Source organism: Pogoniulus pusillus, chromosome 22 (genome assembly GCF_015220805.1).
Source record: "Pogoniulus pusillus isolate bPogPus1 chromosome 22, bPogPus1.pri, whole genome shotgun sequence".
In the NCBI taxonomy this organism is placed as follows: Eukaryota; Metazoa; Chordata; class Aves; order Piciformes; family Lybiidae; genus Pogoniulus; species Pogoniulus pusillus.
The window spans coordinates 1,802,259-1,821,359 of record NC_087285.1 but is presented as its reverse complement, the minus strand read 5'-3'; the positions used below and the strand labels follow the sequence as shown (position 1 = coordinate 1,821,359).

General features: G+C 51.4%; 2 protein-coding genes across 6 annotated transcripts in view; both read right to left on the bottom strand.

Annotated features, from left to right (window-relative positions):
- The window catches only part of LOC135185081 (protocadherin beta-15-like), a 50,105-nt gene extending 37,930 nt beyond the window's left edge, over positions 1-12,175 (bottom strand). For 2 of the 5 annotated variants that reach the window (XM_064161419.1, XM_064161417.1), the window contains exon 1: positions 9,617-12,175. In XM_064161419.1, the coding sequence (XP_064017489.1) occupies positions 9,617-12,058 (2,442 nt within the window). In that variant the 5' untranslated portion in view covers positions 12,059-12,175. Of the gene's footprint in view, positions 1-18; positions 412-1,271; positions 3,822-9,616 lie in introns of those variants that run through there. The other 3 variants (XM_064161415.1, XM_064161416.1, XM_064161420.1) reach the window with 2 other exon arrangements.
- The window catches only part of LOC135185084 (protocadherin beta-16-like), a 95,350-nt gene that overhangs the window by 50 nt on the left and 76,199 nt on the right, over positions 1-19,101 (bottom strand). The window lies entirely within an intron of this gene.

Genomic DNA, 19,101 nt, shown 5'->3' with positions numbered 1-19,101 from the left:
GGAGAGACAAGAGAGGCAGTCACTGGGTGAGGAAACTAAGCAGGCATCAGCAAGAAGCTTAGAGGGAATGTCTGACAGCACTGCTTGTGTGACACCAGTCTGCTCTACCCAGAGCCAAAGAGAAGACTGGACCAGGTGCTAAGTTGCCCACCTGTACAGGGCAAGCTCAAAAGCCAGAAGCTATCCTCCACTGCCAACAGCACAAAAGCACAGCTACAAGCCCTTCTGGAGTCAGAGAGGATAACTTAATACAGTAATGGCGCAAAGTGAAACCTCTTTCTAACAGTAAAAGCTGTTTCATTATGGATCAAGATGAGTTGTGGGGTGACTGTAAGATATTATTTGTAGGCCTTCATCCTGTGTATATTCTTTGACTGGACCCATGCAAAGTCCCATAAAGGTCTCTGGAAACTGCAAAAAGTGAGAGAAGAACTGGAGTTAATTCAATAAGTTCTCTTTTCTCCCTCAGGCATTTTGTGGAGCCAGAGTGTGATGAAGGTCTTAGATATGACTTCCTCTGAGGTCCCAGCAGTATGGAAAAGAGAAGTGCTAATACGGGCCAGTATTGTGTGACTGGATCAGGAAGGGACTAGAATCATGTCAGTGTTACCAATACTCAGGGAATTTAACATGAGAGGAACCCGCATCTATGATCTACAGCAGTATATTAGACATCTTGAGCTCAGAGCTGCCACATTCCTCACTGGATGGACATTGAAAGTGTCACACATAATCTACTAACACCACTGCAGACATGCAGTCAACAATGGGACACTGCTTTGCAACATTATACCCTGGGTTCTAATTGACACAGGAGTGGACCAGTATCTTCCTGGTGCTGCTGCCTCTAGAAGGATGTATCTCAGGGAGTAGTGTCATCCCTTCTCTGGACCTCTATGAGCTCTATTCAGTGGGTGGACAGGATTCACTATGGGGCTCGAGTGCATAACACTATCTGTCATCTCCTCAAATGTCACCAGCCTCAGTTTATTGTGAGAGCAAAGAATTAATCTAATTAATACTCAGGACATGGGCATGGATGCAGATGAGCAGGGTTAAAAAGCACTTGGAGAGCAGCTGAGCTGAGTATGATCCTACAAGCAGGTGCCGACAGGCTGCCATATGAGACCAAATCTACCCTCGTCTCTTCATGACTCACTGGATCCCTCTGCACCAACCATGCATACCCTAGTGTGAGGAGGGGAAAAAATAACAACCCAGCGCGGGCTCGTCCCCACTCTTCCTCGCCTCTGTGCGCTCCAGTTCCTCACCTGTGCAGAACAGTCGTCGCCTTCTCCTACGTTGTTCGGCTCTTGCGAGCACAAAGAGATCCGCTGCGGAGCAGCGCCGGGGGGCACACCGGCCGGGAAGCAGGGCAAGAAGGGTCCGAGGAAGCGAAAGTCGCTGCTCAGGGTGCCGGTGGCCAAGCAGACGTCGTAGACCAGGCTGCGGGGAAGGGAGCCCGCGTCGCTGTCGGCCACAGCCGTCGGGAAGGTGGGCAAGGGCTCGGCGCGCTTGCGCCGGTCCCGCCGCAGCTTCGTGAGCAGCGCGGCCAGGCCGGTGGCCAGGCAGAGCGCGGAGACGCAGGCCAGGCAGGCGATGAGGTAGAGCGTGAGCGTGTGGTCGGGCTCGTGGGGCGGCGGGTCGTGGGCGAGGCTTGCGTGGGCGTCGGAGAAGTCGCGGAGCAGGGCGACGGCGAGGGTGGCGCTGGCCGAGCGCGGCGGCTGGCCGCGGTCTCGCACGAGCACGACGAGGCTGTGTCGGGGCGCGTCGCGCTCGGCCACGGCCCTGGCCGTGCGCAGCTCGCCGCTGTGCGGCCCGAGGCGGAAGAGCCCCGGCTCCGTGGCCTTGGCCAGCTCGTACGACAGCCAGGCGTTCTGGCCCGCGTCCGCGTCCACCGCCACCACCTTGGCCACCAGGTAGCCCGCCGGCGCCCAGCGCGGCACCAGCTCGCCCGCGCCCGCGCCGCTCTCGCCGCCCGGGTGCAGCACCACCGGCGCGTTGTCGTTCTCGTCGCGCACCAGCACGCGCAGCACCGCCTGCGCGCTCAGCGCCGGCCAGCCGCCGTCCGTGGCGCGCACCCGCACCTCCAAGGCGCGCAGCCGCTCGTAGTCCAGCGCCCGCACCACGTACACCTCGCCGCTCTCCGCGTTCACCGACAGCGCGGGCTGCTCCGCGCCCTCCCCGCGCACCAGCGCGTACTGCACGCGCGCGTTGCTGCCCGCGTCCGCGTCGCTCGCCTGCACGCGCCCGATGCGCACCATCGGCCTGTTGTTCTCCGTCACCCACAGGCTGTACAGCTCCTGGCTGAAGGCGGGGGCGTTGTCGTTCACGTCCCCCACCTGCACCCACAGGCTTTCAAGGGCGCTCAGGCGCCGCTGGCCCCAGTCCGTCGCTCGGATGCTGAGGTTGTACTCTGCCGTCGTCTCCCTGTCCAGCGCCGCGCTGGTTCTCAGCTCGTAGTAATTGTCGAAAGTGGGGGTGAGAGTGAAGGGCAAGTCCCCCTCGATGGTGCACTCTGTTCTGCCATTGTCGCCGTCGTCTTGGTCCCACACACTGAAGAGTGCCACGACGGTGCGTGGCGGAGCGTCCTCGGGAATGGAGGCAGCGTGTGAGGTCAGCTGTATCTCCGGGGCGTTGTCGTTTACGTCCAGGATGTTCACCTGCACTTTGCAGTGCGAGAACAGACCTCCGCCGTCGGTGGCTTTCACGATCATCTCGTGTTTTTTCATTTCTTCAAAGTCCAGTTTTCCTGCCACCCGAATTTCCCCAGTGTCAGGGTTGAGATCAAACAGCTGCTGAGATCCCTCTGATGTCTCGGTGAAGGTGTACTGCACTTTACCGTTGGACCCCTCGTCGGGATCTGTGGCCACGATTCTCTCCACTAGCTGCCCAGGGGGTCTGTTCTCATCCAAAAGCACCTGGTAGACTTCCCGACTGAACATCGGGGTGTTGTCATTTGCATCTAGTACCACGATACGGATCTGAGCTGTGCCTGACTTTGGCGGAGAATCTCCATCTTCGGCGGTAAGAAGTAGATTAATCTCTGGCTGCTCTTCCCGGTCCAGCTGCCGTTCCAAGACAAGCTCTGGGTATTTTGCTCCATCATCCCTTATTTTCACAGATATGGAAAAGTGCGAATTGGACTCGAGGCTGTAGTTCTGCAACCCATAGCTGCCTACGTCCTTGTCACGGGCTCGTTTTAGAAGGAAACGAGACCCAAGAGGTGTCGTTTCTAGAATCTCCAAAACCATTTCCTTCTCCGGAAATGCAGGGGAGTTATCGTTCACGTCAAGAAGCTCCACTTCACCTCGGATCAGTTCCAAGGGGTTGTCAAGGAACACCTTAAAATATAGCGTGCAAGTCTCTCTCTGCGAACAGATCTCCTCTCGGTCCAGAGTCTCCTTGGCCGTCAGCACTCCGCTGCTCGGGTTCAGGCGGAAAAGCTGCTGGCTCCCCTCGGACACAACGCGCGCCTTGCGAGCCGCCAGCTGGCTCGGAGCAAGCCCCAGGTCCTGCGCGATATTGCCCACCAACGAGTCCCTCTCCATCTCCTCCGCCAGAGAATAGCGGAGGCTTTCGGCCGCGCTCTGCCACACGCAAACGCACAGAAGGAAGACGATCACTTGCCTGGGGCTGCCTCCGCTCCGTCTCCCGTTCCACTCCATTCCTCTCCACAAAAGCCGGTCAGAGGTCTCCCTGCTTGCCGGCATTTGCAAGCAGCGTCCCGGCCACAGCCGTGTTAGTCAGGCACGGCGTGGAAGGTCTTATTCAAGCCTCCGAGCAGCCCGGCTGCTTACCCCACTCCCGTTGCCGAGCAGCTCTCCCGTCTGTTTTTGTCTGCCTGTACTGCAGAGCTTGGGCGGGGAGAGGAAGCTGCCGGTTCGTGGTCAACACTGCCACCCAGTGTCGGCAGCGGGAATCGTTCATCTGCTTCTGGCCGGCGCTGCTACCTCAGGCTTTCGTGTTTCCGCCGGTTCTCTTCGCGCCAAAGCGGAGCCAATAGTCTTGTGCCAGGGAGAAACCTCAAAACTAAAGCGTTCCCTGTCAACCAGGCTCACCCCCACACGCGAATGGCAATGTTATTCCTAGAGAAGTTCCTCACTTTTTCAATGCCGCATCGCCCAAAGGAAGCTCCATGTGAACGCTTTTCAGTCCTGAATTGAGAGTGATGTCCTGCCCTGCTCCTTGATGATCCTGGCAGTCAGGATAATCTGTGTCACTGTGTAACACTTTCCTAAATCACCTTCCTACCCGCACACGACTATCGGCATGCTGCAGCCCGTCTGCATGCCCTGGAGAAACACAAACCTTTCTCCTTTGGTGTTACCAGCCATGCTTAGAAACACATTGAAGGTCCCTGTACTCTGCGGTCAAACCTACGGAATGACTTACGGTTGGTAATAGTTTTATACCGAAGGAAAGGAGCCAACCAGGAGAGCTCGTAAATTAATCACCCCGATACAGAAGCACTAACGAGCAGCAGTTAACGGAGGCAATAGCAACGAATAGAGATCTAACGGCACCGATGAATGGGCCGTTAAGCGAACCATTCAAGTGTAAACTCCAAGATCACAAATTTTCTTAAGGATGAGTGGAAAAAAAGGTAGTTCTGGTCTGTCATAAAGCGTCTGATTGGAAAGAGCAAAGTAATTATGAGATATTTAGCGACGCTCTAGGAATAGCTAAAGCTTAATACGAATATTTTTTAGAATCAAGATTAAAATTAGTCAAGATTGGACTTAAAAGAAGCAACCGAAGGTAGAAGGGGAGAGCAAAGGGTCCTAACCAGAATCTAATGCAAGATGTCGAATGAGGAACATTCTTAGTGGAATATAATAAACAATCAAAAGAAGTGATCAGAAAGAATATGATAGGAAAGAGCAAACTGATCTCGAGATGTTTGATGGAGTTCTCGTAATATGCAGCACCTATGATTAGATGATTTGGTCTGCAGAGAACATGAGAAACAATGATGTGGAAACAAAGGTGGAAGGGGAGAGCGAGGGGCTGTGTACAGCCTGATAGCCCCCAGTCAGCCACTCACCTACCGACTCGGAGGATCGACTGGCACACAGCTGCTCCTATGGAGCTCGATAATGCACACGCAACGCACTGGAGATGCAAACAGCTGCCTTCAAGACCAATTTAACTCTTATATAACGAAAAAAACATAGGAGAAATCTCAATTCACAATTTTACAAAGTGTGTTGAATAAAACAGTTTAATTATTGAATGTCAGAATCATTTTTGCTATTGCTTTAAGTTAGGTTGAATTCAATCTTCTTTTAGCTCAGTGGGAGAGACTGTGCTTAACAATAGAGACTGGAGAGATGAGTCCTCAGTTTCCAAACCATAGCTGAACTTCACTTGAACTTTTGCTTATTCGAAACGGAGAAGTACTGGGAGTCCTCCTCAACGGTACTATAAACTGAACCAAACTTCTCATTCAAGGAAAAGACTCTCAAAGCAAGAGAGAAAATATTCCATCTGAAGTCAGCAACAGATAGAAGAGACCCAGGTGCATTACAGCTAGGATGGGAGGATGGTGAAACTACATCATGAGTAGATAATCCAATCAGACAAAGAACAGCTACTAAACAAGCTGATTATACACATAGTCTCTGGGAGGGGCCCATCTCAAGCTGAAAAAAAATTTGCTCTGTGGCAGGACTTTGATTCTAAAGAGAATACCCTTTACTAGACCAGGTTGCTCAAAGCCCTTTCCAACCTGGCCTCCAGCGATGGAGCATCCATAACCTCCTTGGGCAACCTGTTCCAATGTCTTACCACTCCCACTGGAAAGGATTCTTCCCTCTTCCAGCTCAAAGCCACTTTGTCCTGTCACTACAAACCCCTGCCAGAAGTCCCTCCCCAGCTTTCTTGCAGCTCACTTCAGGTACTGAAAAGATGCTCTAATGTCTCCTGGCTGAACAACCCCAACTCTCTCAGTCTGTCCTGACAGGGAGGGTGCTCCAGCTTTCTGATCATCTTTGTGGCCTTTCTTTGGACCTGTTCCAGTAGTTTGATGTCCTTCTTGTGTTGAGATCCACAGAACCATATGCAGTACTCCAGGTGAGATGTCATGAAAGCAGAGTAGAGGGAGAGAATCATCTCCCTTGGGCTGCTGGTCACACTTCTTTTGATGCAGGCCAGGACATGATTGCCTGCTGGGCTGCAAGCACACATTGCCAATCGTTGCATTTTTTTTATCAACTGACACCCCCAAGTCGTTCTTCAAAAGCCTGATTTCAAGTCACTCCTTGCCCAGCCTATAGTTGTGCTTGGAATTTCTCCAAACCAGGTGAAGAAACTTGCACTTGGCCCTGTTGAACTTCATGAGTTTGGCATGGGCCCACTTCTCAAACCTTTCCAAGTCCCTCTGGATGGCATCCCTTCCCTCCAGCGTGTCAGCAGAAAGACACAGCTTGGATTCATCCATGAGCTTGGTGAAGGTACACCCAACCCTGCTGTCCATGTTGCAGAAAAAGATATTAAACAATACTGGTCCCAGTACTGAACCCTGGGGGCCACCACTCATCACTGATCTGCATTTGGACATTGAGCCCTTCACCCTAACCTGATTGCATCTGTTCATCCAATTCCTTATCCACTAAATATTCGTCTAGTCCATGTTTTTCTGATCTGGTGACCAGGATGTCACGTAGGACAGTGTCAAGCTGTCAGGAACTTGGAAAGGTCGCTCTCCCCTCCTCACTGCTTTGTAGAGGCCTTTGCACACCCAGGGCTCCTCTTAGGGTAGGGTCCAGTTTCCTTTAATCTAGATCAGTTTGATCCTTCTTGCAGCCAGAAGACCCACAGAGTTCTCCCAGCAATTCCCTCCTTCACACAGTTGTCCACAGTGCACTATAGACCTCCAACCTGAGGAATGGATCTGCTCACCTTTTCCTCAGCCAAATGGGAAACAGGAGAAAAAAAATCCCACCCCTTTGAGAACATTCACAGAGCTTTTCCAGAAACAACATCTCTGCAAATATCACTGTCTCCACCAAAGGCCTTCAGGTGCTCTTTTTATTTCACACACAAGAGGATCCCAGTCTGTTGTGTCACATTTTGGAACTGCAGCACAATGTAGTGTGAAGGTTTCCCACATGCTTGCACTCAGACACTTCATTATTGCACATGGGACAACAGTCCTTCTGGAGAGGAGCAGGTAAGACAAGACTCAAACAGCTGACAGGTGAGAAAGAGCAAAAAGGGGAATGCAAATGATCTACACAAACCCAGCATATCATACTGAGGCAATTTTACACATCCATCAAGCAGACTCTGAATTCAGGAACTACAAATAGGCCAAAAGCAAATGCCCTCTTCCAAATTAATCTTTAACCTATCTTCAGAGATAGGTGCAGTGACTTACCAGGTTTCCTTACAATTCACCCAGAGACAATGATCATGTTTTCACACTTCTGTACAGTTCCAGTCTATCAACAGGCAATTTAACAGTTTCAAACAAGCAGAACAGCAACTTGTCTTGGTTTAACAGGGAACAATTCATGGAGCTCAAGAGGAAAGGAAATTGCATAATCTCTGGAAGCAAGGTCAGGCATTTCAGTAAGATGGCAGAGCTGGAGTTCATAGTCTTTTCAGACATTAGCAAGTGAAAGCCTATGAAGAACGTTAGACTTCTTGAAGATGATCACTTGACTAACAGGGATGAAGAAATGGGGGAGCTCAATCCTTTTTAGCTCACTCTTCAAATAATACTGATCAGACTTGAGTGTTACACTTCACTGAGTCAGAGGACCATGAGTGTGGCAACGGTGGCTTTCCATTTGTGAACACTGATAGTGCATCAGCTGTACCAGATGAATGTTCAGAAATGCATGGGTTCTGATGGGATTCACCCCAGAGTACTGAAAGTGCCAACAGGATGCCTCTCCATCATCTAGCAAAGGTCTTGGGGAGGTCCCTGCTATCTGGGAACTAATCACTGTTCTTCCAGAAGGCAATGAGGGATGACCTAGGAAACTACCATCCTGTTAATCTGACTGAGACCCTGAAAACATTATGGAGAAGATCCTGGTGGGTACAACTAAATACCATGGCATCGTCAGCTAGAGTCAGCATCAGTTCATCATGGCAATATCCTGCTGAATTGATTTGATATCCTTCCATGAAGAGGTCACCTGCCAGTGGATGGTGGGAAAGTGCTGTATGTATGTTTTTCTGATGTTTCATAAGGCTTTTGATATTGTCCCTCATAGCATCTCTCTGGATACAATGTCAAACTGTGAAATGAGCAGATGTGTGGTGAGCTAAGTGAAAAGCTGTCTAAAGCACAGGACTGGACATGTTGCAGTGAATGGGAGGATACATTTGGTTGTCAGTCAAGAATTAAATTCCTCAAGTTTCAAATTATGGACTAGTTCTGCACAATACATATATCAATGATCTGGGTGCAAGAGCGGAATACACCATTAGAAACTTTGCTGATTATATGAAACTGAGAGGTGCTATTGGCTGTCTTGAGGAACAAAAGAACACGAACTAGACTCTAAAGAGGCTGGGCAGTCCATTCCAATGCCCGATCACTCTTTTCATTAAAATGTTCTTTCCTGATGTGCAGTCTTAAACCTGCCCAGTCGCAGCTTGAGGCCATTCCCTCTTGTTCTATCACTAATTACCTGTGCAAAGAGACCAGCACCAAACTCTCCGCAACCTTCTTTCAGTTAGCTGTAGACAGTGATGAGGTCTCCCCTCAGCCCCCTCTTTATCAAACTAACCATTCCCAGCTCCTTCAGTCACTCCTAATAAGACTTACTCTCCAGGTCCTTCACAGCTTCCTTGCCCTCCTCTACATTGCCTCCAGCACTTCCACATCCCTCTTGTAATGAGTTGCCCAAAACTGACCACAGTACTCCAGGTGTAGCCACACCAGAGCAGAGTCCAAGGGGACAATCACCTCCCTGCTCCTGCTGGACACAGTATTTCTAATCCGAGGAGAGGAGAGGCTGTGAATCAGTGTGGAAGGTAAGCTGGCATCAAGAAGAAGCTTAGAGGGCATGTCTGACACCACTGCATCCGTGAAACCACAATTCTCAGAGCCAAAGAGATTAGAGAAGCTGGAGAAAGCTGAGTCTCTGAACTGATTGGGGACTATCTAAAGCCAGAAAATACCCACTACTGCAGATAGCAAAAAGGCACTGCTCCAAACATTTGTTGAGCCTGAGGGTGTAAGTTAAGTGGCAAGAGCCCAAAACAAACTCCCCTTCTCAAAAACAGTACCTGCTCTATTTAGTGCACGGATAAAGTCGGCTGTGTTGACGCACGCATCTTTAGCCCTTTTTTTGCCACCAGCAGCCCCATTATATGTGACACAAAAAACTTGATCATAGGTGAACAGTAATGGCATAGAACAGGCTGCAGAGGCCAACAATTGGTCAGCATTCATAAAAACATAAGTCTGATTGTCCTGGAAAAACCTCCCAGGTGACTTTCTCTGCCCTCTCCCCTTCCCGGTGGATCTTTAAAAATCAATTCCACAACACCGACACGGATGACTCCCAGTCCTGAATCCCTACTCCACCTTCCCCTGACCCGGCTTTGCCACCTCTCGACTCTGACTCATCCGCTGCCCGCTCCGGTCACTCACCTGTGCAGCACAGTCGCTGACTTCTCCGATGTTGTTCGGCTCTTGAGAGCACACCGAGATCCGTTGTGGGGCTGCGCCGGGGGGCACACCGGCCGGGAAGCAGGGCAAGAAGGGTCCGAGGAAGCGAAAGTCGCTGCTCAGGGTGCCGGTGGCCAAGCACACGTCGTAGACCAGGCTGCGGGGAAGGGAGCCCGCGTCGCTGTCGGCCACGGCCGTCGGGAAGGTGGGCAAGGGCTCGGCGCGCTTGCGCCGGTCCCGCCGCAGCTTCGTGAGCAGCGCGGCCAGGCCGGTGGCCAGGCAGAGCGCGGAGACGCAGGCGAGGCAGGCGATGAGGTAGAGCGTGAGCGTGTGGTCGGGCTCGTGGGGCGGCGGGTGGTGGGCGAGGCTTGCGTGGGCGTCGGAGAAGTCGCGGAGCAGGGCGACGGCGAGGGTGGCGCTGGCCGAGCGCGGCGGCTGGCCGCGGTCTCGCACGAGCACGACGAGGCTGTGTCGGGGCGCGTCGCGCTCGGCCACGGCCCTGGCCGTGCGCAGCTCGCCGCTGTGCGGCCCGAGGCGGAAGAGCCCCGGCTCCGTGGCCTTGGCCAGCTCGTACGACAGCCAGGCGTTCTGGCCCGCGTCCGCGTCCACCGCCACCACCTTGGCCACCAGGTAGCCCGCCGGCGCCCAGCGCGGCACCAGCTCGCCCGCGCCCGCGCCGCTCTCGCCGCCCGGGTGCAGCACCACCGGCGCGTTGTCGTTCTCGTCGCGCACCAGCACGCGCAGCACCGCCTGCGCGCTCAGCGCCGGCCAGCCGCCGTCCGTGGCGCGCACCCGCACCTCCAAGGCGCGCAGCCGCTCGTAGTCCAGCGCCCGCACCACGTACACCTCGCCGCTCTCCGCGTTCACCGACAGCGCGGGCTGCTCCGCGCCCTCCCCGCGCACCAGCGCGTACTGCACGCGCGCGTTGCTGCCCGCGTCCGCGTCGCTCGCCTGCACGCGCCCGATGCGCACCATCGGCCTGTTGTTCTCCGTCACCCACAGGCTGTACAGCTCCTGGCTGAAGGCGGGGGCGTTGTCGTTCACGTCCCCCACCTGCACCCACAGGCTTTCAAGGGCGCTCAGGCGCCGCTGGCCCCAGTCCGTCGCTCGGATGCTGATGTTATACTCTGCCCTCGTCTCCCTGTCCAGCGCCGCGCTGGTTCTCAGCTCGTAGTAATTGTCGAAAGTGGGGGTGAGAGTGAAGGGCAAGTCCCCTTCTATGGTGCACTCTGTTCTGCCGTTGTCGCCTGAGTCCCTGTCGCGCACGCTGAAGAGTGCCACCACAGTGCGTGGGGGAGCGTCCTCGGGAATGGATGCAGTGTGTGAGGTCAGAGCTATCTCCGGGGCATTGTCGTTGACGTCCACCAGGTCCACGTGCACTTTGCAATGCGCAGACAGACCCCCGCCGTCTGTGGCTTCCACTATCATCTCATAGGATTGTGTTTCTTCAAAGTCCAGTTTTCCTGCCACCCGAATCTCTCCCGTGTCAGCGTTCAGCTCGAAAAGCTCCTGGGACCCATCCAATGTCTGGGCCAAGGAGTACTGCACTCTACCATTGGGCCCTTCATCGGGATCTGTGGCAGCGACTATCACCACCCTCTGCCCCGGGGGGCTGTTCTCGGCAAGCCGCACCTCGTATACCTCCCGGGTGAATTTTGGGGTGTTGTCATTGGCATCCAGAACCACGATCCGGATCTGAACCGTGCCTGACCTGGGCGGCGAACCCCCATCATTGGCGGTCAGGAGTAAACTAATCTGTGCCTCCTTCTCTCGGTCCAGCTGCTGATTTAGGACGAGCTCTGGGTATTTTGCTCCACGTTTCGCTGATCCGAGAGCAAGGAAGAAATGCGAATTGGATCCAAGGCTGTAGTTTTGCAATCCATTGCTGCCCACATCAGCGTCCTGGGCACGGTCCAGAAGAAAGCGAGACCCAGGAGGTGTCGTTTCAAGAATCTTTAAGACCATTTCCTTCTTGGGGAACACAGGGGAGTTGTCATTCATATCAACAACCTCCACCTCCCCTCGGATCAGCTCCAACGGGTTGTCAAGGAACACCTTAAAGAAGAGCGTGCAGGTCTCGCTCTGCGGACAGATCTCCTCTCGGTCCAGAGTCTCCTTGGCCGTCAGCACTCCGCTGCTCGGGTTCAGGCGGAAAAGCTGCTGGCTCCCCTCGGACACAACGCGCGCCTTGCGAGCCGCCAGCTGGCTCGGAGCAAGCCCCAGGTCCTGCGCGATATTGCCCACCAACGAGTCCCTCTCCATCTCCTCCGCCAGAGAATAGCGGAGGCTTTCGGCCGCGCTCTGCCACACGCAAACGCACAGAAGGAAGACGATCACTTGCCTGGGGCTGCCTCTGCTCCGTCTCCCCTTCCACGCCATTCCTCTCCACAAAAGCCAGACAGTGTTTTCCCGTCTTTCCGGCATTTGCAAGCAGCGTCCCGGCCACAGCCGTGTTAGTCAGGAACGGCGCGGAAGGTCTTATTCAGGCACCCGAGCAGCCCGGCTGCTTGCCCCACTCCCGGTCCGAGCAGCTCTCCCGTCTGTTTTTGTCTGCCGGTGCCGCAGAGCCTGGGCGGGGAGAGGAAGCTGCCGGTCCGTGGTCAACACTGCCACCCAGCGTCGGCAGAGGGAATCGTTCTTCTGTTTCGGACTGGTGCTGCTGCCTGAGGCTTTGCTTCACCCGGGTGATCTCTTCGTGCGAAAGTGGAGCCAAAAATTTGGTCCCGTGGAAATATCCCTATAAGAAAGTGTGCCACATCACCCGAGCTCACCACCACACGAAATGGCAATGCTGTTTTTGGTATACATCCCCCTCGGTTTGTTTATTTTCACAATTCATGTTGCATATGTCCCACAAAACGCCAGATTTAAAGACTTTTGTGCCGAGAGGAGCCTAGCGCCTGCTGAGCCTGGCATACAGTATAAGCTCTGCCACTGTCTAACACATTCCTGCAACATGTGTCCAGCTGCATACAGACATCGAAATACTGCAACCACTTTGCGTGCTCTGGAGTTGCGCAGACATTTTTCCTGTGACGTTAACACTCGGGTTCAGAAACACTTTGACGATCTGTGGTCTCAGAGGTGAGATCTCAACACCTATTTACACGGCCAACTGCTATTTCACTCAAAATTTAACCAGAGGAAGTTTTAAATTAGAGCCTAAAGCTAAAGAGGAGGCGCTAATAGAGACAATAGCGGGGAGCAAGGCTCTAACGACACCGAAGGATGGGCCATTAAAGGAACCACTCAATTATAAGCTTCAAAGGGTTCACTGAACCTTTGTAAAGGATAAGGGGGGAAAGAAATTATTCTTAGATTAACAGAAAGGCTCTCGTTACAAATAGAAAAGTGATTACAAGATGTAATTTCCACGGGGAAATGGAGACCAAACCACTGAAGCTACTTGTGCGAACCAGTGCCTGAATGGCCAGCAGTTAAAAACCCCAGTGTCAGGTACTCATCACAGGAGAATTGTTCAAGACCAGTCTAACTCTGAAAAAAGCCCAAAAAGTGGAATTATATATCTCCATTTGAAATATTGTCAGGACTTATAGACAGAACAAAGAGGAATTAATAAATGGTACAATATTAGAATGAATTATATGATCTCTTTAAATTAGTATGATGTGAGGCTTCTTTTGCTTAATTTAGCATGAGTGACTGTGGGTAGCATGAGACCCTGAAAAGATGAGGCCTCAGACCACAAACTGTAACTGAATTTCACTTAAACCTCTTGTTAGAAGTACAGGGTATCTTGCATGACACCACTATAAACTGGACTAAACCAATCATTCCTGGAAATAAACTTCAAGGAGAGAGAGAGAACTCATTCCACTTGAAGCCCTCATAAGGCAGATGAGCTCCAGATGCCTCTCAGATAAGGTGGGAGGTGGAGGTTGCTACATGAGTAGATAAAACTCAAAAGAACTTTTCTGGGCATTGTAGGTGGAGAACAGTTACTAAACAAGCTGAAGTCAGTGCATGTTGCATAGATAGGCACAGGAATACCTCCTCTAAGTGATTATGAGACTTCAAAGGGACAGGGAATCAAGTGAGAAGTTTTGTTATGGGAGAGGCAGGCTGAGTCTAGGTTGAAATAAACGAACTCTATGGTTGGGTTTTAAACTCTACAGTCTGAGCCTAAGACTTGATCCAGTCACACCAGACTCCTCACTAAGGAGAATTTTGAAAAGCAACAGGGTCCAGCCTGAACCTTGACATTTATCAGGAGTGTCTTCTTGTACTCTTCCATGACGTTTGACACTGCAGCTGGAGCTGCTGAGCGAGTTGTAAAGCTCACTCATCCTGTCTCACCGTTTTGCAAAGATCTTTGCATATTTAAAACCCTCCTCTTAGGAGAGCTGGAGGCTCAGTGCTCAGAAGACTGAAAGAGGCCTGGCAGCAACTCCCTGCTACTAGCAATTGTCCTCAATGGGCTATCACCCGTGCCTCCAACTTGAAGCAATGGACCTGCTAATCCTTACCTTAGGCAAGAGAAAACAGGACAAAAAAAATGTATCTCCCACCCTTTTGAGAACATCCACAGAGATTTGCACAAACAACATCCCTACAAAGACCACTGTCTCCACACAAGGCCTTCAGGTGTTCTCTTTGAGATCCTGGCTTCCAGTGTTATACTTTGGAACTGCAGCACAACGCAGCATGAGGGTTTCCCAATATTCCATGTCACATGCTTGCATTCACACAATCCCTTACTACACCTGGGGTGACAGTCCTTCCGAAGAAGAACAGGTTAGAAAGACTCAGACACAGCTGACAGAACAGAAGGAGAGAGAGCAAAAAGAAGAATGCAAACACTCTTAACACAAACCCAGAACCTGGGACCAGAACAACTTTTCACAGCCATCAACAAGACTCTGAATTTGGGAACAATAAGGAAACAAAGCCCAGGAGATCCTCTCGAAGTTTATATTGATTATACCTTCAGTGAGAGTTTTATGAAGCAACTTGTGTGGCCTCTTTACAATGCACCTGAAGGTAATGAATATGTTTTCACAACTCTGTACAGTAACAGCACACAACTCTGTTGGTGCTCCTGTATATTCAGCACAATCTGAAGGATACAGCCCCCTCAGCAACCACTTAGGGACCAACAAAAGATCGCGTGCACTTTCATTGCTTCCCCTAGAGAGAAGACTGTTTTAGTCAAAGGCTCAAATGTCTTTCTTGCCTGCTGATCTGGAATTGAGTGTCCTGGGTTAGGGTGGATCCCTCCCCCGGTAGAATAAACTCACCACACCACGGATTTTTTTTTTTTTTGAAAGTCAGAGAAAAGTGAAATTGTATTTCTTATAGTTTAAATACAACAGTATAAGGAGAGAGAAACTACTACAGAGATATAATAACCTTAATGAAGATAGGGAAGGGGTCAAGCGGTGGTGAGGCAGCAAAGCAGCAGCAGCCAAAACAGCAGCAGGGGAAGACAGCAGCAGGCACAGCTGAAGTAGCAGAAGCCAGAAAGGTGGAAGGATAAAGCTCTTGATGCTCCAATGAAATGATATGAACTTATCCATTGCTGCCATTATATGGCCTATCCCTAGAATGTTCACCTCTCTCCTATGTCTGAGCTAGAAATCTAGCTCAAATGGCCAAAGGGAGTTTTGCAACAGCTGGATGTAAGCAACTCCCTGCTCAGCCTTAGTGCGCTGCCTGCAGGCACACAACCAGCTGTATGGACAGATAGGGTGACCACAAGGCAAAACACACATAACCCATGCATCACAGACAGAGACATCCAGAAGCCAGAGATTAAAGAGCCATGTCTTTATAGCCCACTGTAACAGAATACTCACAACTTCATAATAAGAACAATTAAAATTAGTAATAACTAAAGGATAAGGGTGTTCCCCAGGGATCAGTGCTGGGCCCAGTCCTGTTCAATATCTTTATTGATGACCTGGACGAGGGGATTGAGTCCAGCATCAGTAAGTTTGCAGATGACACCAAGCTGGGAGCAGGTGTTGATCTGCTGGAAGGTAGGAGAGCCCTGCAGAGGGACCTGGACAGGCTGGATGGGTGGGCAGAGGCCAATGGGATGAGATTTAACAAGGCCAAGTGCAGGGTTCTGCACTTTGGCCACAACAACCCCAAGCAGCGCTATAGGCTGGGGACTGAATGGCTGGAGAGCAGTCAGGAGGAAAGGGACCTGGGGGTACTGATAGATAGTAGGCTGAAGATGAGCCAGAAGTGTGCCCAGGTGGCTAAGAGAGCCAGTGGCATCCTGGCCTGCATCAGGAACAGTGTGGCCAGTAGGACAAGGGAGGTTATTCTTCCCCTGTACTCAGCACTGGTCAGGCCACACCTTGAGTGCTGTGTCCAGTTCTGGGCCTCTCAATTCAAGAAAGATGTTGAGGTGCTGGAACATGTCCAGAGAAGGGCAACAAAGCTGGTGAGGGGCCTGGAGCACAAATCCTATGAGGAGAGGTTGAGGGAGCTGGGGTTGTTTAGCCTGGAGAAGAGGAGGCTCAGGGGTGATCTTATTACTGTCTACACCTACCTGAAAGCACATTGTAACCAGGTGGGGGGTGGCCTCTTCTCCCAGGCAACCAGCAATAGAACAAGGGGACACAGTCTCAAGTTGTGCCAGGGTAGGTATAGGCTGGATGTTAGGAAGAAGTTCTTCAGAGAGAGAGTGATTGGCACTGGAATGGGCTGCCAAGGGAGGTGGTGGAGGCACCGTCCCTGGGGGTCTTCAAGAAAAGCCTGGGTGAGGCACTTAGTGCCATGGTCTGGTTGACTGGATAGGGCTGGGTGCTAGGTTGGACTGGATGATCTTGGAGGTCTCTTCCAACCTGGTTGATTCTATAATTCTATGTAAAGAAGAACTTAGCTGAGGCCCTTGGAACTCTTGAGTCATTTCAGAAACAACAGTATCAGAGAAGAAATATTTTATTGCACAAGGAGGGAGTCTTTAGTTTGTTTCACTTGTTTGGATTTTGAAAGATGAGAGAACTTTCTTCTGACAGAACTTGTTGGAAATCAGTAGTACGATTTGCAAACCACTGTCAGAGGTTGTAGCCTGGATCCATCCCTATTGTGAGGCCCAGCACCTCTGGCTGTGCTGAGTCCATGCTAGTGAAAGGTAAGACTACTGAACTGTTCCACAGAGAGTGTCGCTGAGCTCTCTTGTGCCATGTCCTCTGCAGTGACAAGGCCCACAGGGAAGTCCTGTTCACCATCAGTAGTGCTACCCATCATACGGTGTCCTGGTGGCAGCCTGGGCAGAATGGGCTTCAGGAAGCTGAACTCATTGTTTTCAAGCCTGTTGTGAGCCTGATCTCACAGGTGTGGGCAGGGTCTCTGCCATGGCTGTATCAGTCAAGGTGCTCTGCAGGTTGCCAGCAATATAAAGCATGTGGCCTCCCTTCAGTTCCTTTCTCTTGACCACTCTGTAAGTGATAAAGGTGCCTGTGGACATGACGTCCACCACAACAACATGGGTGGGGACGTTGACACTTAGGGTTGGTAGTCCCACATCAGAGATGTTCACCAAGACCTTGACCTGCCTCACTTGCTTATAGTCCAGGGACCACAGCACATACCTGTATGCATTCTCAGAGTTCACTGAGATGCAGGGGCAGTGTGGCTGTTCTGTGGGAGGGGTTTGTGCCAGAGAATAGGTCACCTTGGCATTGAGCCCCGTGTCAGCATCAGAGGAACTGGAGACCCCAACCCTTGGAATATTGTTCTCATGCACTTACATGGTATATGATGACTGGTTGAAGACAAGTGCCCTGTCACTGACATCAGAGATGCACTTTATGAACATCTGAGTGGTATGAGATGAGGTGATGCCACATATGATGCTGTGACATTGAGAATATATTGCGCCATCACCTCCTGGTCCAGTGTGCTCATGGTCACCAATCCACAATAATTTTACAGGCCTGATGCAGGGAGAACAACAAATGGTCCTCAGGGGTGGAGGCACTGGCACCAGCTTCCCAGCAACTGACAGTAAGGATGGTAATCACTGTGCAGTGAGGGGACTGATGAAGAGGCTGACCACCAGCTGTGGTTCATTGTCATTCACATCCACCACCTCTACCAACAACTTCCAGCTTGCTGAGAGCCCTCCACACGCTGAATTTGTGATTTTCATCTGCTTCAAAGTCCAGAGGCTTTGTAGCTTTAATTTGCTCGTGGAGGTGACTGCAAACACCATCACTCTGGGTCTGGCTGAAGTGAGAGATGTTCCCATTTACACTGACATCCTGATTGGTTGCAACCATGCTGAGAAACACAGAACCCTCTGGAAGTTTTTCCACAACTTGAGCAACACAGAGCTCCTGGATGAAGTCAGGAACATTGATTTTTCACCTAGAATTACAATGTGGGCTTGGACAATCACACTTCTTGGTGGGGAGGACCTATCCATGGCAATGAGGCTGAAACCATCTCTGCCTCTTCCTCTCTGTCTAGAGGCTTTTCCAAGGCCAATTCCACTTTTTTTTTTGCCCCTATTGTGACTCCCAAAGAAGACCATAGAGAATTCATTCTCAGGAGTGGTGATCTAAGCCTGGATGCTGCTGCTGCAAACATTCAGGTCCTGAGACCCCTCCAGGGGCAAACTCGAGTCTCGGTCAAGAATTGTTTGCCACATCTGAAAAGTGGCTTGTTCCTCCAGGAAAACTGGCAAATGGTCATGGATGGTCTCCACAGTTACATTGATCCCAAAGAACTGCAGCAGGTTTGCTGGCAGCCGGTCAAAGGAGCAGCATGCAGGCACCAGCCTGGCCTCATATCTCCTCTTAGTCCAATCTCTTGGCTCTTCTGAGGCTTTGGGCTACCCACTCCACTGAGTACAAGACCATGAGTGTGGAAATGGTGACTTCCCATGCATGGACACTGAAATTGTGCAGAACTAGTTGCATTGAGTGTCCCTGGGTTGTTTGGTGTCATGTCTTCATGTTGATGGAGTTACAGTGGAAATCATGTTCATCGTTGGTACCCCCAACCAAGACACAGTGCTCTGGTGGCAGATTGGGCAGATGAGCTTCAAGAACTTGAACTTACTGCTATCTGAGTCAAATATGAGGCTAACTTGAGCAGATGTCATAACCAGGAAAGCCAAGAGATGAAGTCTGCGTCTTGTTATTGCCATCCCTGTGCAGTGGACAGCCTTTATCTGTGGTCCTCTGTGAGAAGCAACACTGGGAAGCAGTAAAGGGATCTCCTGTCACTGTGAGCTGGATAGAGCTGTCAGTCCCACCTAAGACCAAAATGTAGATCTCTTTGTGCACATGAAGCTTTTAGGCTGTTCAGCTGGATAGTTAACAGGTGTCCAGCATCCAGAGTGAGCTGGTCCATAAAGCACACCAACGATCGTGGGTTTCTGGAACAGACCAAGACTGTTGCCCTAATTCACAGTCTCTCAGTCTGGGAGCCCTCCACTTTGTTCCAGCTTCTGAGAATGGCCTGTTTCCAGGTTGCTGTTTATTCCA